Source organism: Dipodomys merriami, unplaced genomic scaffold, assembly GCF_024711535.1.
Source record: "Dipodomys merriami isolate MVZ:Mamm:240054 unplaced genomic scaffold, mDipMer1.0.p SCAF_30, whole genome shotgun sequence".
NCBI lineage: Eukaryota > Metazoa > Chordata > Mammalia > Rodentia > Heteromyidae > Dipodomys > Dipodomys merriami.
In genome coordinates, this window is record NW_027204493.1 from 11,502,370 (window position 1) to 11,525,220 (window position 22,851).

The window sequence follows — 22,851 nt, forward strand, 5'->3', positions numbered from 1 at the left end:
GAGAGCCTTTCTGTGAACCTGCTGCCTTCTTTCAGGTTTTTATGGGCCTGTTGGTTTATGCATAGGTACAGATATTCTGACCCCATTACCTCTAGAACAGATTCCATGAGATCAACTGTATTTGGCCTTTCCAGTGTTTTTAGACACCCAAGTTCTTCCTGAGTGCATCGGTGCAAAGGATGCTCCCTTGTGCTCTGAGCTTGTGTTCTCCTATCAGAAGAACTAGACTAGGTGAATGGGAAGCCCTGCTCAGAACTGCTAACACAACAATGAGGTTGCTGGCAGCCCTTCAGCTGGCTTCGCATAACTGGGCACAAGAATAGTGTTTTCACAACACCTTTTCCCTTCTTACTTTGGATTAAATGAGCAATGCCAAATATTTGAATTACACTCTGTGGTATAATCTAATCTGAAAAGAGAAGCAGGGTGTGGAAGGGAGGAGGAGAGGAAAACATAGAAGTCATTTTTAAAATTTTCTTCTCAATTCTGGTCTTTTTCCTCTGAGTCCTGAATACTAGTGTCAAATCATCCTAGTTACATAAAATAGCACAAGACTCCCTATTAAATTTCTGTATTTTTAGTTAGTACTTTTTCTTTTTCTTTTTTTTTTTATGACAAGCCATATCAACAGTGAACTTGCTTGTGGCAAACATTCTATTACAATATAGTTAAGAGTTCAATGAAGTTTAAATTATTCTCAAATATCTACTTTCCTAAAAAAATAAATAAAAATCTTCAATCCAGCCAGATGAAAAAAAGAAAAGTCTGGGTTTTTCTCTCTCAGTTTCTATCTCCTGCTTGGCTCAGATCTGAATTCTGCTCTTGAATATGTGTTCTGTCAGGATGAACTCAGTCACCAGGCCCCATTCTTTTTCTTTGTCCCTCTCGACATTCATCCAGTGTTTAATTTTCCTTGAAAATCTGTCTCTTTCTGTTCTTAAGATGGAATACTTTTCTCATCTTAGCTGAACTTCCACTTTTACCTTCTTTGATGGCTGATAATGTCATTTACACCATGTATAAAAGTGTAATTTTTTTCCATCCACTTACATTTTCCTCTACTTCTTGAGTTCTGTGCTTATGCTTCTTGACCACTGTTGGGCAATATCCAAAAGAAGATATTTGCCCTGGTACAGCATCTCCAGTCACATCATTGGATCTGCCTCGTATGGCTTGAATATAGGCCTATGCAGAAGTTTATCATTCCACAATTGAGACAGCTTAAACTAACACCTAGCATTGTTAAGAAACATAATGTCCAGACTCAACAGATCTGATCTGTACTTTTCTCATATGGCCTATGAGAACTCAAACCCAATGAAACTACATATGGTAGTTCTTATTATCACCAGTGCTTTGTACAGCTAATAAGGGTGTATTGCAAATCCCCATACCAGGCCAAGAAGAAGAGTGTACACATTACATCCCATTTTGAAGGGAGACTTACAATAATATGAATCCTCATGTTTAGGTGAAAATCAGCAACCTTACTAACCAGTGATTGGTAATCATACTGATTACCTATATACTGACTTAGAATTACAGTTTAAGATGAAAGCATAGTCTTAGGCTATTATACTATCTGGGGAGAAGTAGAGGGTTTTTAAAATATGTCAAAGCATCAGTTTAGTTATATCCATGTGAGAGCACACATCATGTAATGTGTTTTTATAACTAAACTATCTGATGACTGAGTGATACTTACATGTTTGTTATACAGATGAATCTTATCACTTACTGTATATTAATTATAAACACTATAGAAAATATTTTTCTTATATTTGCTTTTGCTTTATGTTGATTCCATATTAACTAGAGGATGAAGACATCTAGAGTGATATTAATTTGGCTATATTAACATTTATGTTCAAATAAAAATCACATGAGATTGCCAAATCACCAAAGTTAATCATAGTAATTCCTTAAGCATTACACAGAACTTATTCAGGTTTTATTTCTTGTGCATGTGGTCTGATTTCAGAATAATATTAGCATATATACTTCAAAGAACAAAATTCTGATAGCATTAACTTGCAACAACTAGCCAGGGCCCAGAATATTTAATAGTATTTGGATTCATGTATGTAGTTTCAGACTCTGCTCTATTTTCTTCCTAAAAGCATCCAGAATATCAGGTTTAAACTTGCCAATTATTTTCTTGGAAGGAGAATGAATGTCTATCATGGCGGGGGGAGAGCATTTGAATTTTTCTTTATGGAATTATTTTGTGATGTTAAATAATGTTATCATTAGCATATAATTACTTCATAATTATGCACAAATGATTTTACATATTTTTGATTCCTTTCATGTACTATAATATGAGGAATATGTCACCTATAAATAAAACTAGTTACAATTAAAATAGGCCATTTTACTTATCTTTTTAACTTTTTTTTTCTTACTTTCCATTTTTGGACTGAATGTTATACAACTGAGATGTGCCAGATAAAAGTCAACAACAAGCAACTGAGAAAAGACAACATGATAATTGGTACTTCCTGCCTGGTAAAGTCTTAAATCAACAAAGGAGCCTCCCCGGCTAATCAGCCAGCTCATCCCCCACCCCCACTGCCCAAGCCTAGCTCCCAGTGCATCCCAGCGGGAGTCACCTCTTTTCTAATTAAAACATTTGCAACATGAAGTAAAACTGAAATTGGGGGCGATTGATACTTTCGGGGATACCAGCACTTTACATTTAAGCTATTCAAGAAAATATGCTGTGCCAATAAAGCCTGTTAATCTTCTCCCAAGACCCCTATCAAGACCTTCACAGCCAAAAGCCGGTCCATACAATTTTGTAGTTCAGGGAAAGTTGAGCCTCAAGCAAATAGCCACAAAGGTGCTTTGACAGAGTCTTAAGTTCTTAGAATGGTAATTTACTTTCATGAGTGGATGGACGTGGATGGAGGAACCGCAGACTCAGTTCAATCTTCTGGGAGGTTTTCTGTGAACCGTTTGCAGGCCAAGGAGGCTGGCTGGGAGATGTCACAGCTGACAACACCCCAAATGGGGCATTGTCATCTTCACCGGATTTTTTTTTTAATCTCATTTTTGCCTTGGTGTCCCTACCCAAGCCCACCAAGCTTGAGCAAGAGACCACACCAGTCCCTATCCAGAATGTGAGTCACCAGCTGAATTGAGAGGTGGCCTCTCCAGGGGCTAAGCACCCCATTTCCGTACGAAAAGACATTCGCAGGACTTTGAATTTCTCCTTGTCCTCCAGTAACAATGAGGGCAAGAGATGTTTTTCCTTCTGTCAAGAGGAAGAAAAAAGAACTAAAAAAAAGAAAAAACCTTTGTGGTGAAAACATTAGGAGTAGAGAGTGGTTCAGCTAGAAGATGAGCAAACTGGAAATTGAGGAAGAAGACTTAGCCGGCCTGGAGGAGAACATGCCATCGCTGCATTTACGGGCTGGTCTTACCCTGAGTCTCTGGTTCCACGCAAAGTCTGGCCACCAGCTTTCTAGAAGGCGGGCAAGTGGGATTTTTGGAAAGCCAGGTAGCAGTTTGTGAACCAAACAGCGACCGTGGGACGGAGATTCCTGAGCGTCAAAGCTCAGGAAGAGACCACGTCTAGGGGAGCGTCTGACCTCCAAACTACGCTGAAGGGAAGGCGCTGTTGACCCGCGGGGAATAAGTTAATCACTCAGTTAATCGAGCGACGTCTGGAGCCCCTTTGCTCAGCGTGGTTGCCATTCAGCAGGTGCAGGGGCAGAGTTTTTTAAACTGTGAAGAATTGAGTTCTAGCCACCTAGACCTCGCCCACCTTCGCCTCTGCCCCGAGTCTCAGCGGACCCAGGGGGACAAACGGCCGCTAAAATCTCATCCTGGCAAACGACGAGGCGTCTGCTAGCCTTGGAAGCATTTTCTCCAGCCACCCCTCCCCTACTTCTTGCATTCCCTCGCTCCCTCCCCCCGCATGCCCCTTTAAAAACAGCCCCCATCCATCCCCACACCTCTCAGCTACTTTAAAACCTCCCAACACGCTGTGGGCGTCCGTTTAATTCATGGGAAGTAGCTGTAACTCTTGCCACCACCTCGGCAGCCCACCCGAGGACTCCAGCACTCGGTTCAGAGACTCCCGGGGAAGGTCTGAAGCGTCCTGGTAGATTTTCGGGCTTCCTCCTCCTTCCCCGCCCCCACCTCCCCGGCTTGACCCGGGATTTCGGCTGCCTCTTCCCAACGCCACCCCCCCCCTTTGACCTCCCCCCCAGGTAGCCCTCCGCCCCGCCCCGCGCTCCCCCTGCAAACCTCGTACTGGCCAGAGAACCTCTCGGCAGTAAATAAATTCAGAGCTCCCCCTCGGATAAGCCTGGCGAGGAGGAAAGAAGGGTCGTGCTCAAAGAACCACCAACTCGATTTGATTAACTTGAGCCTGTAGAGCGAATTAACTCCCTCCGAGACTCCTCCTGCGAGCTGGGACGGTGGGGAGGGAGGTGTTTTGCTAGATTCATAGACGATTTCAATTCGTCCGTCCCTGGACAGAGGGGAAAAGGAAAGCCTCGGCGCCTCTGAGCTCCCCCGGGGAGAAGCTGGTGCGTGAAAGAAAGCTTTGCCCCAGGTGGGGGTTCTGGGCTGCTTTGGTGCAGATCTCTCAGCCGGTCGTAACCTGGCCCCTCGTGCATTCCCTGAACTCAGCTAAAAATTGCCTTTCCTGAGAGGGTGGGGTGGGGTGGGGTGGGGAGGAGAGTTTCAGTTGAAAGGGGTTGCCATCGATTTCGAGAAGTTATGGTAAATTCCAGGAAAAGAAAAGAAAAACAGAAAACAACAACAACAACAATGTGAAAATGAGGATGTAAAATTCTGCCCTCGCTTGACCGAACTCCAGCAAGCAAGCAGCTTGAGCACACCGCCTGCTCAGGGCTGACCCGAGCCTTGCGCCTTTGCGGCTGCGGGGAGAGTTCGGGTTCCACCGCAGCAGAGAACAGGGAAGTGGATCGCTGAGGAGCCCAGCGCCGGCCGCCAGCCAAAGAATGGCCTGTCGGCTTGTGATGGAAACAGCCACCTGAACTCAGAAATGCAGGCTAGGAAAGCTCTGAGCACAGGAGAAAAGTCTTGCTAATTCGCCCAGATTGTTTTAACTGGTTAATAAAGTAATTGACACTCAACAAAACCACATGCGCAGCAGGAGTCCGTGTAATAAAATAAGACTCACAACTAAGGGTTTGCTTTGGTTAACAACTGCTTTTATTGCCATTGCTTAGTATTCTTTTTTAAGTAACAAGAAAGTAAAGGAAAAGATAATCATTTCCTACCCAATGGAAAGAACATGAGATCTCTTCTGATATTAGAGCACAAATTCTCTGGATCCATTCCTAGTAGCCACGGACAATAACTGGAAGAGAGGCAAATTAGCTCTAAACGTCTCATTCTCGGCTGAATATAAATGGTTAAACCGGACTCCTTTTAAACCCATATAATTTTGTCTGACCCTTCGACGTAAGATACCCGTGGTTTATGCAGCCTTATTCTACATGATTAGCGACCACAGAGAAAAAGTAAAAAAAAAAAAAAAAAAAAAAAAAAAGGAGAAATGAGACAGATACTTGATTACTTTTCTTCCAGAGCAGAATAAACTTGTTCATATTTCATTTTGACTCCTAAATTAGATGTTTATGTAAATCTCAAAATATAAATCCTTCTGTTGTATTTTTTCCCACCTGAACACCTTATTCATAGAAACTGGCAGCATGATTATTCTTTCAAACCCAATTCTGGTATGGGTTAAATACAGAGCATCACCTCCATGACAGTAAATTAGCAACCACATTTAGGGCTTAAAGAAAACTGATCAAAGTTCCCCCCACTTACACACACACACACACACACACACACACACACACACACACACACACACACACACACACACTTTTCCCCAATCTGGTTTAGATGGGAAGGAAACAGCTTTCTTACTCTAAGTTCTCCAAGAACCAAGCTAAAACTCACCTCTCTCTGTCACTGGTTGTTAGGAAGTAAATTGATTCTAAATGTTTAATTCTACTTTTCAATTGCAATTAAATCCTGTTTTGATTTGTGGAGAATGGCTTGATTTCATGACGTTTGTTCAAGAATCTATATCTGACATTGAGCTTGAAGTTGAATGTTTAAATTTTAACTGAAACAGAAAAGAGGAAGCAACAGCACACAAAAACATGGACTTGTAATATTAGAACCCACAAGCTTTGGTGCAACAACTACATTTTGAGAAGGGGACAGACATGCTTCGTGGGCAGATGATACAGACTCAAGTGGAATTTACTCATCTCAGCATCTCTGTTACACTCAGACCTTGTAAAGTGTATTGGAGGAGCTTGGAGTGATCTGTGCTACACTTAGCTTTTCTTCTCCTCAAAGGAAGAGCTCAAACCAGGGATTCACAAAACTATTGGTTTGAAGAATCTATTTTTGACCTAATAGAATATTACAAAGGTCAAAATGAGTCAGACTTTGACAGGAGAGTGTCTAATCCCTCCTGTGAACACAAGAGGTCGCTCCTAGGTTCAAGTACTGTGGAAAAATTTTGCTAATCATACTTTTTATGTAATCACAGTTTTATATATTCTGTAAAAAAAATGACAATTTTATAGATACGTTCAATGTGCTGAATCCACATATAGCATTCACTTAAAGAAACAAGAACTTGTAGTCACATGAGAACACCTCGGAAGAATAAAACAGGCCTGTTGTCCTAGCTTGGATTTGAATGCAAATTGTACTATGGATAAACACATAAAACTACAGAACTTATCCATCATGAAACAATATAATTCCTGTCCTTCCTCAAATTTCTCCCTTTGAGGGGAATATGTTATACATGCATTCTTACTTCTGTTTATTAGTATAAGAACTAAGATAACGCTTGCATACAATGGTGTAGGTTAAGAAAAGGAAAACGTCGATTTCACCATTATTCTATCATCTACAACATTTTTTTAAAATAACTTGCTGATTTAGGGAGTTAAAATTTTCTCTCCCCCTTCCTTCCTTTCCTCCTCCCTCTTCATAGTGAGGGCATTTTCTTGATCTCAACTACAAGTAACGCTAGACATTTTTCATGTTTAATTCCATGTTATAAATGTGGTGTGCATGAATGTGATTGGCTGAAATCTATTTACTTTGTATCTGCTTTTTTGTTGTTGTTGTTTTGGAGGGGGCAACTTGCTTATCTGCATGGGAAACACGTCCATACACTGGAAAGAGTTGCTTTGTGTATCTATTATCAGCATGGGTATGGCAATTCGCTTTGTGACCAAAGCTACCATGGATATAATACAGAAGACTTAGAAATGTGGATTGAAACAAAACAAAGAACAACTAGTAAACTTACCTACCTGTGTCAACCCTCCACGAACGCACTCAGACATAATTGATAATTTAAAAAAATAGAAGCGATGAGATCCAATGTGACATCTTCCTTGAAAGGAAACAAAACAAAAAGTTCTTGACAACGCTTTCTCCCCCACCTCCACCCCCGCGTTAGCTCAGGAGGAAACTCACGCATCTTAGCTTTCCTGTGCCCATCTATTCAAACTCAGCCTCTACGGCCGAGAGCTCCGGGGTCTTTATCAAAGGTTAGATCTGGTGAAAGGTACTTTCAAAGAGAAGTTTCCGAACACATCAGGTCTTCCTTTGGCAACAAGACACTGAAATTAAGCCTTCCACGCTTTGTGTTTTCAGACCTTTTAAGATAAAACGAGCAGTCCCACTGGATAGCGGGAACGCGTTTTAGAAGTTTGGGGAAAATGGAAGAGAGAGACTCCTTGGCCTTCCTTAACTTTGTCTTTGGGAAACTGTAAGAGACAAGGGCAACATCTTAAGGATAATTGGGAAACGTTCTCTTTGGCAAGATGCAGCTAACAATCTACACTCTCAAGGTAGTTTCTCAAGAGGAAAGTATTTGATATCCGCACTCGGTGAAGAATATTCAGTTTTTCTCCCTAGTCGTGCTTGTAGACTAACACATTAAAAAAAAATAGCTAGAGAGACACAGACTTGTAAATTTCAAAACGGGACCAACTAAACCCACGAGGTTTGCTTGAAACGAAATGGCAAGAGATCGGTTCGGAGAGGAACTGGACGGTACCTAATCACTTTTTCACCACAGGAAGATCATTTCAATTCTCTGACTTCGGGTTAGTACCCGCTTTAAAGTTCAACTGAAAAGCAGAGGGTTCGAAAGAGACAGACAGTCCACCGAGACTTCGACTTTGCTTTTTACCTTCGCGATTGATTCATTCCAACCGATTCGTCCGCAGGGGTAACAAAGCACCCTGAGTGCGCCCCCACACACCCGCCCCTAAGTTTTTGGAGATCTGAGGAAGGAGGCGAGCGGGAAATGGGGTAACAGTCAGCCAGCAATTCCTCGGAGTCTAACCAGCCCCATTCCCAGTTCTTCTTCCACCAGAGTGGGAAAGGGGGAAGGAGTGGGGGTGGGGGGGTAGGGGAACACAACCTTCTAGGCAGCCAAGCCAGTCCTGGCCCCCAGGGTGTACATGACTTCCGTGGCCCAAACCGAGGAAATCGGCTTATTCCACACCCCACCATTTTTCCCCACCTAGAGCCCGGGGAGCCCGGGAAGGACCTCATCCAGAGGAAGACCTACCCACCAGCCACTCGCCACCGACGGCAGAAAAGTGAGCCTCACGCAGCCAGCGGACTGCAGGGACCCCAGGAGTGCTGGGCGGAGAGGAGAATGACCCCCCGAGGCGAGCTCGCAGTGGGGGGTAAGGGGGGACGGAGAGCGGCCGGGAAGGATCCAGGAGCTGGGGGCAGAGGGGAAGAGGAGAAAAGACAGCCAAAAGCCAGAGCAGCCGGGCAGCCCGAGCATCGAGGGGTGAAAGGGCTGGGGGGTTAAGGGGACAGGGAGGGGTGGGTGGGGGGAGAAGAGCCTGAGCCGGGAGAAAGTTGGGAGCCCTAATCCTCTCCCTCGGGCTCGCCCAGCGGTCAGTGGCGCACGGCAGCGGCCCGGCTGAAATATGATAATCAGAACAGCTGCGCCGCGCGCCCCGCAGCCAATGGGCGCGGCGCTCGCCTGACGTCCCCGCGCGCAGCGTCAAACCAATGGCGATGGAGCTGAGTTGGAGCTGAGAAGTTTGAGTAAGAGATAAGGAAGAGAGGTGCCCGAGCCGCGCCGAGTCCGCCGCAGCCGCAGAGCCTCCGCTCCGTCAGCGCCGCCGGCTCCGATCGGACTCCCCCGATCTGCCAAGGGCGAGGGCGCGGCGCAGCGGCCGGGCGGCAGCTCTGCTCCCAAGCCTGGGCAACCCTTGGGGCCACTGTTTTCCCACGTAAGCCACAGCTCCAGCATCCTCTCTTGTGGCTGTTCAACCAACTGTACAACCACCATTTCACTGTGGACATTACTCCCTCTTACAGATATGGGAGACATGGGCGATCCACCAAAAAGTAAGAGGCTGTTTTACCTTGTGGGGCTCGGTGTGCTGTTCTTGTGCTGGGGGAGGAGGGGGTGTCTCTCTCAGGCAGGGGTGCCAAAGGCTTGTTAGAGTTGGAGTTCTTCATTGCCTGTAGAGGAAGAGAGAGAGAGAAGGTGGTTTTTTTTTGGTTTGGTTGCGCCCCCCCTTGTTGCCGCCACGCCTGCATGCTTGCTGTGGGTTCTGGTTTTGGGGTCTGGGGGGGAACGGGATAGGGGGAGGAAACTGGCCGTACCTTGTATTTGAATCCGCCTGTGTACCTTTCCCCAACCCCTGCCTTGTGGGGCTAAGCGGTGATTTTCCTCCTCGGGCATCCAGAGTTTGGGGAAAAGGTTATTATGTTGCAAAGGTCTGCCTGCACACACAATACCGAGAGATAGGAATTAAGCATTAGACTTGCAAAAGAGAAAGAGTGACAACTGTATTGATGCCTGCTCTTGCTAACAATATCCAGTCCTGGGCGTTATTGAAGAACGTGCTCCTTGGAAACATTCCCTGCGTTCACTTAACGTTCTAGTCAAAACCTTTTCTTCTGACTTGACTTCTCCATAATCTTTCCTAATGATTATAGCAAGGAGGGAGGAGGGGGAGAAAATGCGAAAGGAACGGGTTTGATTGTGCGCTAGTTTTACAAATATAGACTATTCAAATCTGTATTTTACATATATTCAATTTCATTTTTGTGAGAGAGAGTGTGTGTGTGTGTGTCAAGGTTTTGATGGTACACTTCAATTACCATCTCGAAGTGCAGTACTCTGAGAGGGGTGGGGGTAGGGGGGAGGAAAGGAAAGAATTTCTTCTAGAGTACACCCTATAAGAGAACGACACTAAAAGTGTGTTTATCTCCGTAGGAAGTAAACGGTTAGTCAATCATGTATTTATTTTCATTTCAGAAAAACGTCTGATTTCCTTATGTGTTGGTTGCGGCAATCAGATTCACGATCAGTATATTCTGAGGGTTTCTCCGGATTTGGAATGGCATGCGGCATGTTTGAAATGTGCGGAGTGTAATCAGTATTTGGACGAGAGCTGTACGTGCTTTGTTAGGGATGGGAAAACCTACTGTAAAAGAGATTATATCAGGTATGCCTCTTTTCTTTTTTCCTTACTTTTTTAAGATTTCCGTGACTCTCCCCACTTGTTATTTATTGTTTGGTGTGGCTGTGTTGTTTCGGGGGAAGTTTGCGTTAGTAGGGTCCGGCATGGAAAAGTCACGCTTTCAGTATTTTTATTTAGTTATTTTTGCAATTAAACTATGCTTTTCATTTTACTTCTTGGGGGATGAGAGTTTCAGAGTGAGTCCATATATTGTGTTGTGTCAAGGCTGCTTGTCTTCTCTTGGAATTGGTGGTGGCCAATTTAGTTTCCCCTTTCATTGTCTCCCTTCCAAAACAAACACAAATTTTAAAGATGGTTAAATGAGGGGTTCCAAACCTTAAGAGAATTTTTATTCTACTTTTTTTTTACAGTATAGTGCAAGCTTCTATTTATTTAATTTCTACTTAAATTAGTAACTTAAAATCCTTTGGGAGGGTTGTCAGTTAGATAAAAGTTTGAGCAAAGAATGTTTAGATAATGCATTTTTAAAAAGTAGAACTATTATGCCCTTTTACTTTGAGGGTGAGATCTTCCTAGATTTTTCTTTAAACCAACCGAAATATTCCTTGCAAAAAGACCGGAAATTTAATCTTTTTAAAATATTAACCCTATAGTGACATCTGACTGTCTTATCTTATCTGAACTGATGAATTAGAGCAGATCAAATTGCCTATCATCTGCCTATGAACAATTGGTACATTTAGATAATTGAACAGCTTCCTTTCTCACATTAAAATCTAGTAACTGATAAAATAAGTGAAATGCTCGTATTGACAAGACTGAAACCACAGAGGAGCTTTCTGCCTTTAGTTTTTGTTTGCTGTTGTTTCATTTAGCAAAGAATCATCGGGATTTGCAATTCTGAAGTTTTCTCTTAATAGTGTGTTTATACTATTATACAGAATAAAACATTCAGGAATATTTTATTAGTTTTAATAACAAAAAGAAGAGATTATCTTTGCAGCATTGGCGACAGCAGAAAAGAATTTTAGTCCAAGGACAATTTACGATGACTATATTTTAGTAAAAGGGAACTTGAGAACTTTAAAGTTAGGTTAAGATTTTAATATGTAGTCACAATTTCTTCCTGCCTACATAGTATCCTTTTTCTGTCATCACAAAGAGGTGAGTATAATACTGGCTGATAAACCTGAATGGTACAATTTTTTAAATACTTTGAAAGAAAATGGAAAGAAGGACAGTGGGACACAGGAAAGGGAAGGGATGTTGTAGATTGTTTGGTCACCGGCAATGTAGAGTCTTCATCTTAAAAATTGGGCAGAGAGAGGAATGAAAACTTTCGAATCTACCTTCTAACGGTTCACTGTTTCGTTGGTTTGGCTGGTGTTTAACTCAAGATTGGGGAGGTGGGGAGCTCACTTGGCACCAAGGGGAGCATCTTTACTCCTGTGAAGACATTGTTTTGCCCAATTCTACCCAGGGCACTGCATGCACCTTATTCTGGATAGCCAAGGGGCGGGGGGGGGGGGAGCCCAATTCTTTTTATTTCCCCTTTCTCCACTCTCCCTTAACTCTGCATGTTTGTTGCACACTTGTGTGCCCAGGCACACACCATTGAAATTCTTGTAGTTATAAAAAACAGAACAGGGTGATCTTTGGGATTTCCAGAACTCCCTTGAAGGAACAGAATGGCCCCGCTTTGTGTGGGTCTTTTCTCCCTTCCATTTTCTGGGTAGAAATGGCCCAGCCACTGCTATTATGGATAGAAGGGGAGGGGACCATGGCAATACCTAGACAGAACCTATAGGAATTGTCCCCTGGAAAGAAAAGGCCAATGTTAACGGAAGACTTTAGAAGTGAGTCTTCTTAGCTTTCAGGCTGCTTTTGAGTCTGCAGCAAAATGCAACTTGAAAAGAGATTGCAGGAGCAGAGAAGGTTAAAAAAAATGAGAAAGATGAACATAGAGGAGACTTTGCCTGAACCCCGTGGCCTGCAGGAAATCTTTAGCTGAATAAAGACTATATTGGTAAAGGCTTTGGAAACCTTCAGCGGTTTCGTTTTGTTGTTCTGCTTGTGCTTTTACATGTGATCACAAATGAAATGGGATTGCTGTACCATTGTTTCGTTGCAATTTCAGACATTTCTTGCCGAAATTGAGACACAAAGAATTGAAAGATTGAAAATACCGGGGCAACTGGCTATTGGGGTCCCCCTGGTTGTCTGAAAAGACAATCCTGGGACTGGTTCCCTGAGGCGGGTGGCTAGAGCATCAGTACTACCAGTCTGTTTTCCTTGGTTTGGTCTGGGTACTGATAGACCTGGAGGTTCCTGGGAAAGAGAACAGGAGTTAAAAGCAAGAAAAAGATGGAAGGAGGGAGAAGGAAAGGGATGAAGACTTCTTTCCGATATTCTAGCTAGATCTGTTTAAGAATACTGATTTGTCGGCACATCTCAAGAGCTGGCGGCTCCCCCCCGCCCCCCCAGGTCGCTGGAGAGATTCAGCTGGGGCAATGCCTGCCTGAAATGACCTCCATCTCCTTGTGCTTCTCTTCCCCGTCCCGGGCCTGGCCCTGCGCAGGTTATACGGGATCAAATGTGCAAAGTGCAGCATTGGCTTCAGCAAGAACGACTTCGTAATGCGCGCCCGTTCCAAGGTGTACCACATCGAGTGTTTCCGCTGCGTGGCCTGCAGCCGCCAGCTCATCCCCGGCGACGAGTTCGCGCTCAGGGAGGATGGGCTCTTCTGCCGCGCCGATCACGACGTGGTGGAGAGGGCTAGCTTGGGCGCCGGCGACCCGCTCAGTCCCCTGCATCCAGCAAGGCCGCTGCAAATGGCAGGTACTCATCTGTCCCTAGGGAGGCAGGTGCTGGGGCTATAGGAGCGTCTTCTCCTCCGGCTCAGCAGTCTTGTTAGCCAAAAGGTGGTTATGAGGTGGTTACATGAAGTCTTAACAGGTACCGTTTGCAACACCCGATGCTCTTTTGCAGCCAGGATCAATGCAAGCACTGTCTACCCTGACTCCCTCGGCACACCTACAGGTCTTTATGCATATGAGTACACACTGTGTACACACATACCCCACAAGCCCAAATGGCGTCTTCAGTTCTACCTCGGCTTCCATACCCTGCCTTTCTGAAAACGGGCTTCAGCTTGCTGCCAAGTACTCTCCTAGCTGGGGTGCTTAATTAAAGGGGTGGAGCCCTAGGTCCTTGGAGCTTCCTCCTTAACCCAATGAAGGAAGCTCAGGTGCCCTTAACATTATTTCACCTCTACATTTTTTTTTCCCTGAGACTCATTTTCCAACCCAAAACGTTTTTCAATTTTATTTTATTTTCCTCTGGCCAAAGAATGGGTCCTAAAAAAGATACAGTCTTAATACCTGCCAGCCACTATACTGAGCTGTAATTTAAAACTGTCAACAACCTAATCTGCAGTAATTGCCTTTTAAAAGGAGCCTGCCTCTTTAAACCACTCAGTCGGTGTGACTTGGTGAGAATTCCGTCTTCAAGCCTGTCCCCACAGCTCTAAATTGACCCCATAGGTGTTGTCCTGACCCCAGGGATTCAAGGAAGGTCTCGATTTGTACCAAATAGATCAGAGAGCAGTTTCTCCATAAAGGAAAGTGGCAACAGCAAGGCTGGTCAGGATCAAGGCCCCATAGAGTGTCCTACCTGCCTTCAAGTCTGCAAGAGATCTACAACTCTCCCTCCTGGAGTTTTAAAGCAACCTTTGCAACTAAATACGGGCCTTGAGGACAGGACAGCTCTTTTCCTTGTCCTCCCCTCCCCCATTTCTGGCAGCTCTCAGAATTCTGTCCTGGGGGATTTGTGACAAGCTTGAAATGAGGGCAAAGCCAAGGGTGGGAAACGGAGGGGGAACGAACTATTGGGAGGAAGGAAAGGGATGTTTCCCAGCGGTAGTTTATCTGGGGCCTAGACAGTTCAGCAGAGTTTCAGTTTTCCTTTGCTTGGGTCAGGACCATCCCACGATGATTAAGTACTAAGAAAAAACAGGGACTGAAGAGATGGCTGCCATACCGAATATCTTTAGCTCTCTTAATATGACTGTCCTCTGGGACTGAAGTTCAAGGCTGTCTGGTAGAACTCTGGGTCTTCTGGGTTACACACATTCTGGCTGGTGTGGCCTCTCTGTCACTAAGGTGTTTGCCTTTCCTTCCCTGATATCCTCTGTGGCCTTAATTCAAGAAGAACACTGAGGCCTGGACGTGGGCTCAGTTTACTTAGGAGAAAAAAGTGAGCATAGGGAAAAACAGTTCAGAAAAATGCCGACCTGTTAGGAGCTGGGAAGCAGATCCTGCTATTCGGGGCTAACTTCTGTTGAGCTAGGATGGCAGAGCCAGGTTGTACACTCTCTTATGTCCTTCTTGCCCTCATCTCAGCCCCTCACCCCCACCCCAGTTAGAGTGTTAGGGCTGCAAACATTAGCCCTTGTGGGAAATGCGGGCAGGCAGGCGGGCAGGCAGGAAGGCCGGCAGGCAGGCAGCCTAGCAGCCTGGCCCGATGCTCACAGCGTTCCTTGCCACGCAGCCGAACCCATCTCTGCCCGGCAGCCAGCCCTGAGGCCCCACGTCCACAAGCAGCCCGAGAAGACCACCCGCGTGCGGACTGTGCTGAATGAGAAGCAGCTGCACACCTTGCGGACCTGCTATGCCGCCAATCCCCGGCCGGATGCTCTCATGAAGGAGCAACTGGTGGAGATGACAGGCCTCAGCCCCCGCGTGATCCGAGTGTGGTTTCAGAACAAGCGGTGCAAAGACAAGAAGCGAAGCATCATGATGAAGCAGCTGCAGCAACAACAACCCAATGACAAAACGGTGAGTGGCCGGGGGCTCAGCCAGGGACTCCAGGAGGAGAATGAACCCTGGCAAAATTCATTCTGGTACCTAGCCTGGCTGATGCTAGTAGGAACTCAGACAGGGAGGGCCTACCACCTCGATTTAAACTAGATCGGAAGGGGTAGAGGATGGAGGCATCAATGCTGCTGGGAGCTGAAGCCCAGGCAGCCTAGGTTCCTAGCAGAGTGGGAGAGGCTGAGGCTCTTCAATCTCACCATACCCTGGAATTAGAAGGTTACAGTCACCCCCAACAAATGGCTGGCAGCAATGTGGCTAGCTTGGGCTTGCTAATAGTTGAGGTCATCAATTCCCCAGATAGCAAAGGGAAAAGAGGGTCAACACTTTCAGTACTTGTTCAGGTCCAGAATGCTGACCAGGCTCTTGGGCTCACCTTACCACTTATGATTACAACCTCTCCACATTGAGGTCCAGAATGTCCTCCAAGGGGCTCCCACAGGGAGCCTCTACTGTACCTCCAACCAGGCCTCCTCAGAGGTCTCTTGGCCCTGGAACTGTTAGCTATGGGCATCAACCCTGCCCTGACTGTTAAACTAAGCTGAAGTCTGCCTGCCTGCCTACCTGCTTGCCTTCCTGCCTTCCTTCTCCTCCACTTCTTTTTCTTCTTCCTCTTCCTTCTTCCCCTTCTTTCTCTCTTTTTCTATCTCACCCCCCACTTTTTTTTTTTTTTTTGCTTCTTTGATCCTATTTTTAAAACTCATTAAATGTCATGAAACTTGGCAGGCTGGGGTACTTTCTAAGTTGGTTACTGCTTAATAGTACAATAGCAGGAGGATCCAAAAGCTGTGAGTTGGGGCTGGCTCTAAAAGGAGCGCTGCTTGGAGAAATATCCCAGCAAGTCTCCAAGAAAAGAGGCTGAAGGGAGACCCAGCTGGCCTCCCATTTGTAGGAGGCTGTGCCCTCTGAAGGCAGATGGGAGGAACTGGGGAGGAGCTAAGAAGGTAAGGGGAAGTTGATTGTCATAGCATATCTGCTCTAATACGGTCTAAGCAGGTCTAAAAGTCCAGCCCACAGAAGTAGAAAAACAAAATTGAACTCTAGCTAATATCCATAGGTGCGGCAGATTAACTTGAGTCAATAAAGGGCCACTATATAGATAAGATAATACCTGAGTATATTTGCTTAGCCAGTGCAGACAAAGGAGGGAGGGAGTTTGCTCATTAACATGTTGGGATGGGGGTTTTTCCACAGAATATACAGGGGATGACAGGAACTCCCATGGTGGCTGCCAGTCCAGAGAGACATGATGGTGGCTTACAGGCTAACCCAGTTGAGGTGCAAAGTTACCAGCCGCCTTGGAAAGTACTGAGTGACTTCGCCTTGCAGAGTGACATAGATCAGCCTGCTTTTCAGCAACTGGTAAGTGTCAGTTCCCAGACTAAGGAGGCTGAATTCCTCCCACAGAAAAGGGGTTCTGCTTTAAGTGTCACTGAAAGATTAAGGAGGGGGAGGGTATTCCCTAACCTCAGGGTAGTGGGGAGACTAAGGAGGTATGATAGTGTGGTGGTGAGGTGGGAGACAAATGCAAGAAAAACAACCTTTCTTGTTAGTCTTTTTTTTTTTTTTCAAATAATGAGACTGCATAATTTGTGTATATAGAATGACTTTTTTTAAAAAATCAATCAAGCATATTTTCTAGGATTAATTTTATGATGTCTAACTAGAAATAGGAACAAAAATATGCAGGGCTGTAAAATCATGGTGCTGAGACATGAGTTTGTAAGGATGTGTCAATTGTATTAGCAGTCAGTATTTGCTACCTAATAAGCATGTGTACCTAAGTCAAGGTGATTATAATACATACTTAAAGATTATAATATATAATATTATCAATAATCAGCAAACACCTGACCAATGTACTATTTTCCTATTATCAATAAAGAGATGAATTGATTGAAATAATTGATAAGTAGCTTGAATCTATATCCTTTTCTCAGGATACCTTAATCTAATTATATACTTAGAAACTTTTATATGCACTACACACATATACATATATTTATATTGGTTATATACTTTACATCCTAAGTGGCATGTATAGCAAAAGGAACATGAACTCTACAACTGGGGGGAAAAGTGTTATTTTACCTGTGAAAACCCATTTTATCATCAGCTTGTTTCCGCAGATCCAGAGCAGAGAATTAATTTATCTTTCACCCATCAAAGGCTTAAAGAGTCAAGATAGATTAAAGAAAGCATTAAATGTTCTTTTAAATATGATAAATCTATTTGAGTTTTCTTTTTTGTTTAGTTTCAAATATTAATCAGCACTATAAGATCCTATTTTACTGAATGGGAGTTGTGAGTCTCTGTTCTCAAAACTTGTTCTTCCATTAGAAAGAAAGCTAAAGCATTAAAGGACAGCTTTTTACCTTCACATTTGTCCTGAGGACATTTGCTTTGTCAGTGTCAACAGTTAGGTAATTGGCCAGGGGCAAGTGGTTAAAAGGACTTGGCCCCTAGGCCTGTGTCTCTGTAAAAGGACAATCTAGAGGGTAGGCAAATTTGAGAAGTCCCTTGACCTCCTAAGGGGAAAGTTGAGTAGAGTAGAGGAGGAGGTAGTTTTGGAACTAGGGGGCAGGGTGAGTATATCTTATTTTAGAGTCATTATTCTGATGGGTTAGTTGAGCAAAATTTGGAAGATAGAAAGTATGTGAGGGAAGGGTTCAGCAAAGCCAAGTGTTTGTGTATTTTCTGAAACATTAGTGCCAAACAAGAGCAGTAAAGGGAATCTGAAGTAGGGGAAGAGGGTGTGGCTGCAGAAGATTGTTTACAACAGAGATATATGCAGAGGGTTTTTTTTTTTTAGTTAAAAGAAAGAGTCCTTATTTATAACATGATGATGTTATAATATACGTATCTCCTCTGGGAAAGAAGAGTTTGATTTAGTCAAAGTGAGAGGGGAGGAGAGAGGCAGGGCAAGAGGAAGAGAAGAAGAGGGGGAAAGAGGGAAAGAAGGAGGAGGAAAAAGAAGGAAGGAGTAGGGAGGGAGCTAGAGACTCCTAGACTGGCAGCAGAACATACAAGAGAGAAAGCCCACACTGTGAGCCCTCTAAGGAGTTAATCCTTGTTCTGTGGAATCTTCTCTGAGTCTCCTGTCAGAGGATATGAGATTGTGTTATGGATTTTCCCACTGAAAAAAGAGAAGCTATGAAGCCTAGAGACAGCTCAACTAGCCTGCTCCCGGGACAACATGTAGCCGGCAGGATAATTTTATTTTGAGCGTGCTGCATAGTAGAGTCACGATGCCATCTTACAGCGAGAAACACGTTTGCTCTTAAATAATTTAATGCAACATAATGTTGGGAATTCAGTCTGAGCTAAAACACAGATCTTTAGGATGATGGGAAAGCGAGAGGATTCCTTCTCAAGCTTTTCTCATGGACTTGCCTTAAGCCTGTCAAAAGTCTGATATATTGTGGCTATCTTTATCTGTTCATCCACTTATATAAACATTTGTACATGAATCCACGCTATGGTGAGTTTATATTTTATGAATACGAGAATAGCCTCCTGTATTGATTTTTTTCAACCTTCCATACAGGTCAATTTTTCAGAAGGAGGACCAGGCTCTAATTCCACTGGCAGTGAAGTAGCATCCATGTCCTCTCAGCTCCCAGACACACCAAACAGCATGGTAGCCAGTCCTATCGAGGCATGAGAAACATTCATTCAGATGTATTATTTTTCCCTGTTGGAGAAAGTGGGAAATTATAATGTTGAACTTGGAAACAAAAAGTATTTAACGACCCAGTCAATGAAAACTGAATCAAGAAATGAATGCTCCATGAAATGCACGAAGTCTGTTTTAATGACAAGGTGATATGGTAGCAACACTGTGAAGACAATCATGGGATTTTACTAGAAATTAAAACAAACAAAACCTGAAACCCAACATATTACTATTCAATGACCTTAGAAGTACTGAAGAAACAAACAAACAAAAAAGACGTTTTTAAAACGTAGGGGATGAATATCCAAGGATCTCAAAAAAAAAAAAAAAAAGAAAGAAAGAAAGCATTTTCATTTCCCTTGCACATCTAAAGAAATGCAGAAATAGAAAAAAATTTCTAGTACATCATAATCTGAATGGTGCTGTTTCTATATTGGTCATTGCTTTGCCAAACAGGAGCTCCAGCAAAGAACAAGAAGAGACTGGCATCAGTGGCTGAAAATCTTTCAAGAAGGTGGGAGCTGCATTGGTGTGCGATGTTTTTAGTTGACTTACCAAGGGGTTCATTGAAATCCTAAGCTTCTTAGCATGTTCTACAGCTGGTTTCTTTTTTACTTTGGTCCCTTTCCATTTTTTTTTTGAGATCCATCCTCTATCAAGAAGTCTGAAGCGACTTTAAAGGTTTTTGAATTCAGATTTAAAAACCAACTTATAAAGCATTGCAACAAGGTTACCTCTATTTTGCCACAAGCGTCTCGGGATTGTGTTTGACTTGTGTCTGTCCAAGAACTTTTCCCCCAAAGATGTGTATAGTTATTGGTTAAAATGACTGTTTTCTCTCTTTCTGGAAATAAAGAGGAAAAAAAAGGAAACTTTTTTTGTTTGCTCTTGCATTGCAAAAAAAATTATAAAGTAATTTATTATTTATTGTCAGAAGACTTGCCACTTTTCATGTCATTTGACATTATTATTTTTTTTGTTTGCTGAAGTAAAAAAAAAAGATAAAGGTTGTACCGTGGTCTTTGAATTATATGTCTAATTCTATGTGTTTTGTCTTTTCTTTCTTAAATATTATGTGAAATCAAAGCGCCATATGTAGAATTATATCTTCAGGACTATTTCACTAATAAACGTTTGGCATAGATAACTAAATAAACGCAATGATTCAGGGTCCCTCTTTTATATACTTATTAGCAAGCCTTTAAAATATCTGAATTTAAGGATTGCATGTGAATGGGGGTAAACTGAGGTATAGTAGGTGTGATGTTGTATTGCAAGTAGTTAGGGTTCCGTTTGCAAGTCTGGGTCTCAATAGTTGGGTCAAAGTTGTTTGGAAGAGCCCCTTAGCTCTCTGCTGTGATAATGTTACAGGTTTTGTGGAAATGAAATGCTGCTGCCTCTATTCTGCCTTCAACCCTTCCTTCCTCCTTCCCCTCCTTCTCTCTCCCTCCTCAGTCCTGCCCCATCCATCCACCCACCCTCAAACGGAAAAGCATCCTGCTTTTTAAATAGCTTTTGATTGGAGCCACTATTTTATTTTCTTAGAGTTAAGTGCTTTATACCAAAGTCTCCAGTTTAGGATTGTTGAAAGGACCCATATTGGAAATGTATGCTCTTGCTAAAGAGACTTTGTGCCATTAGTTAGTAGTGGCGGTGGACTGAGAAAATGCTGCTTTATTTGTGCAGAAGGAAAAGGCCTAGAGAGAAGTTTTCTCAGCAATCCCCAGACCCAGGACCCCTCTTCCCTCCCTTCCCTCCCTGCTTCTTCTGACTCGGCAAATAACTTCCTTGGGGTACCTGCCGGTAAACGTGGGTAGGCGTGCTTTCCGGGGTCAGACACCTCCAGCACCCGTTTCTTTTAGCCATAGTTGACGGGTGCGCGCCAGAACCCAGGTGTAGACGTGGGGTACTGCCCCCCCCCAAACTGGCTTTCTCCGTGCGTCCTCGCGGTAGTTTATAGAGTTAGGATGGGGTGCCATACTGTTTTCTCTCCCTCTCCCTCCCTCCGCCCTCCAAGCCTCAGTGAGACTTTGACTCTTTTGGAAACTGGATTCATTTGTATGCGCGAGTGTAAAGCCGTTTTCAGTATCTGACAACTTAATAAATACAAAAGCTAAAGTACCTTAATCGTGTGTCTTGTGGCGGCGTTACCCTCCCTGGGGAAGAGGGGGGAAGGGGGAGGTTCCCTGACCAAGAACCGGGCGGGGGCCAGGCTGGAGACCCCGCGGGGCCCGCGGTCCCCCAGCTCGCAAGTCCCCTTCCACCCTCCGCAAACCTGCCACAAGTCGGAAAACGAACCTCAATTCGGCCTTTTGTTTGGCGTCGTTCTACATAACGGGTTAATTACAGGCTCGAACATGGGGGCAAGAGAGAAAACAAACTTTGCATTGAAAATGTTACAGTGCATTAGGCATGCCCGTTGATTACTTTGATTGTTGTGTCTAATTCTTGACAGAGGGGTAATAATTTGGCCGGCGGTAATAATGGCTTGTAGTTGTCTGTTGGTGTGTGTGTGTGTGTGTGTGTGTGTGTGTGTGTGTGTGTGTGTGTGTGTGTGTGTGTGTGTGTGTGTGTGTGTGTGTGTGTGTGTGTGTGTGTAGTTTGGTATTATCTTGTACCGATCTTCCCAGAGAGGCTTTTATTATTTTTTTTTCCTTTTCTCTTCTGTCTCGTCTAATCTCAAGTCACCGGACTTGACCCTTTTAGCTTCCTGTTTGCTTTATCTATTGGCCAGTCCTCCCTGCCCCCTTCCTGGTTCTTACCACCTACTTGGAATATCTATTAAATAAGCATGTGTAAGGAAAGCAGGTACACATGACCAAGATGCCACACTTTAAAGTTACTAGTTAGCCAGGCCCCACGAGAAAACTATTGACTCCACCCCCATTCCCTTCCCCAAACATGCATCTGGTGGACCCTTGTGAATCTTCGGACCAAAAGAAAACTTTATAGCTAGATTTATACAACTAAGCACCGTTAATTGTGATTTTTTTCCCCCTCTTACCATTGACTTGCAAGATTCGAGTTATGAGTGTGTGTGTGTGTGTGTGTGTGTGTGTGTGTGTGTGTGTGTGTGTGTGTGTGTTCTTGGGAGGGTGATTTTTTTTTAACATACATAGATGTCAGTCTTCTGAAGCCACAGCTTGAATTTAAGCAAAGCAATTTAGGAGGGGGGTGATGAATGATTTTTGTTTCACTTGCTAGATTCAAGATATTTGCCTGATAGTTGAGCGTGGACTGATGGGTAGATAGCATTCTAGGTCTTGTATTATTCATGCAAAAGGTGTGTCTTCTCCTTCTAGACTCTGAAGCACGTGCTCTAAAATGTGTAGCTGAAACGTCTTCTTGTTTGCAAATCGCCTCTTGCACTGCTCTTCCCTTTGAAATTCCTAATGAAATTCCTCCTGTTTGTTATTATCTGTGTGCTTCCCTCCCTTATTACTCTGAATCCTTCTTTCAGTACTTTATGACTCATTTCCTCCAGCTTCTGCTGGCTAAAATTTAATGCAACAAAAAAAAAAAAGATGCTCCCCTTAAACCAGGGAAACTACAAGAGTATCTGTAGTCTTAAAGCAAAACTTTTCCCCATATAACTTCAGAGAAGTGACACCTCTAATTTGGTCTTTTTCCCTTCCAGAAATAAGATTTTCTCAATACAAAAAAAGAACCATACTTAAAGACCCCCTCCCGCTTTTGAAACCACTTCTTATCATTGTAATTTTATAGGGTTGTGTTCACTGACAATTTTTTTGGAGTTCAAGATTAAATAGACACCTTTGTGATGCGCTGCAATTATTCACATTGATCAACTTGT

General features: G+C 43.7%; 1 protein-coding gene and 1 long non-coding RNA gene across 6 annotated transcripts; one reads left to right on the forward strand and one right to left on the reverse strand.

The window, feature by feature from the left end:
• Nucleotides 1–5,177: 5,177 nt before the first annotated feature.
• On the reverse strand, nucleotides 5,178–8,906 carry LOC138840667 (uncharacterized). Of its 5 annotated transcripts, XR_011376195.1 has the most exons (5): nucleotides 8,610–8,906; nucleotides 8,222–8,315; nucleotides 7,335–7,417; nucleotides 5,950–6,118; nucleotides 5,178–5,338 (listed from the first exon to the last, which is right to left on the reverse strand). It is a non-coding gene; the product is annotated as an uncharacterized lncRNA (long non-coding RNA). The 5 variants fall into 5 exon arrangements; XR_011376197.1 differs by lacking the exon at nucleotides 8,222–8,315 and having other exon boundaries at nucleotides 7,335–7,413; XR_011376198.1 differs by lacking the exon at nucleotides 8,222–8,315.
• Nucleotides 8,907–9,094: 188 nt separating this feature from the next.
• Nucleotides 9,095–20,197, forward strand: Isl1 (ISL LIM homeobox 1). Its single transcript, XM_070040934.1, has 6 exons — nucleotides 9,095–9,405; nucleotides 10,325–10,514; nucleotides 13,069–13,328; nucleotides 15,039–15,325; nucleotides 16,556–16,723; nucleotides 18,909–20,197. Exons 1-6 carry the CDS (start codon nucleotides 9,378–9,380, stop codon nucleotides 19,023–19,025), a joined length of 1,050 nt encoding a protein of 349 aa, XP_069897035.1. The 5' UTR covers nucleotides 9,095–9,377; the 3' UTR covers nucleotides 19,026–20,197.
• Nucleotides 20,198–22,851: the final 2,654 nt, after the last annotated feature.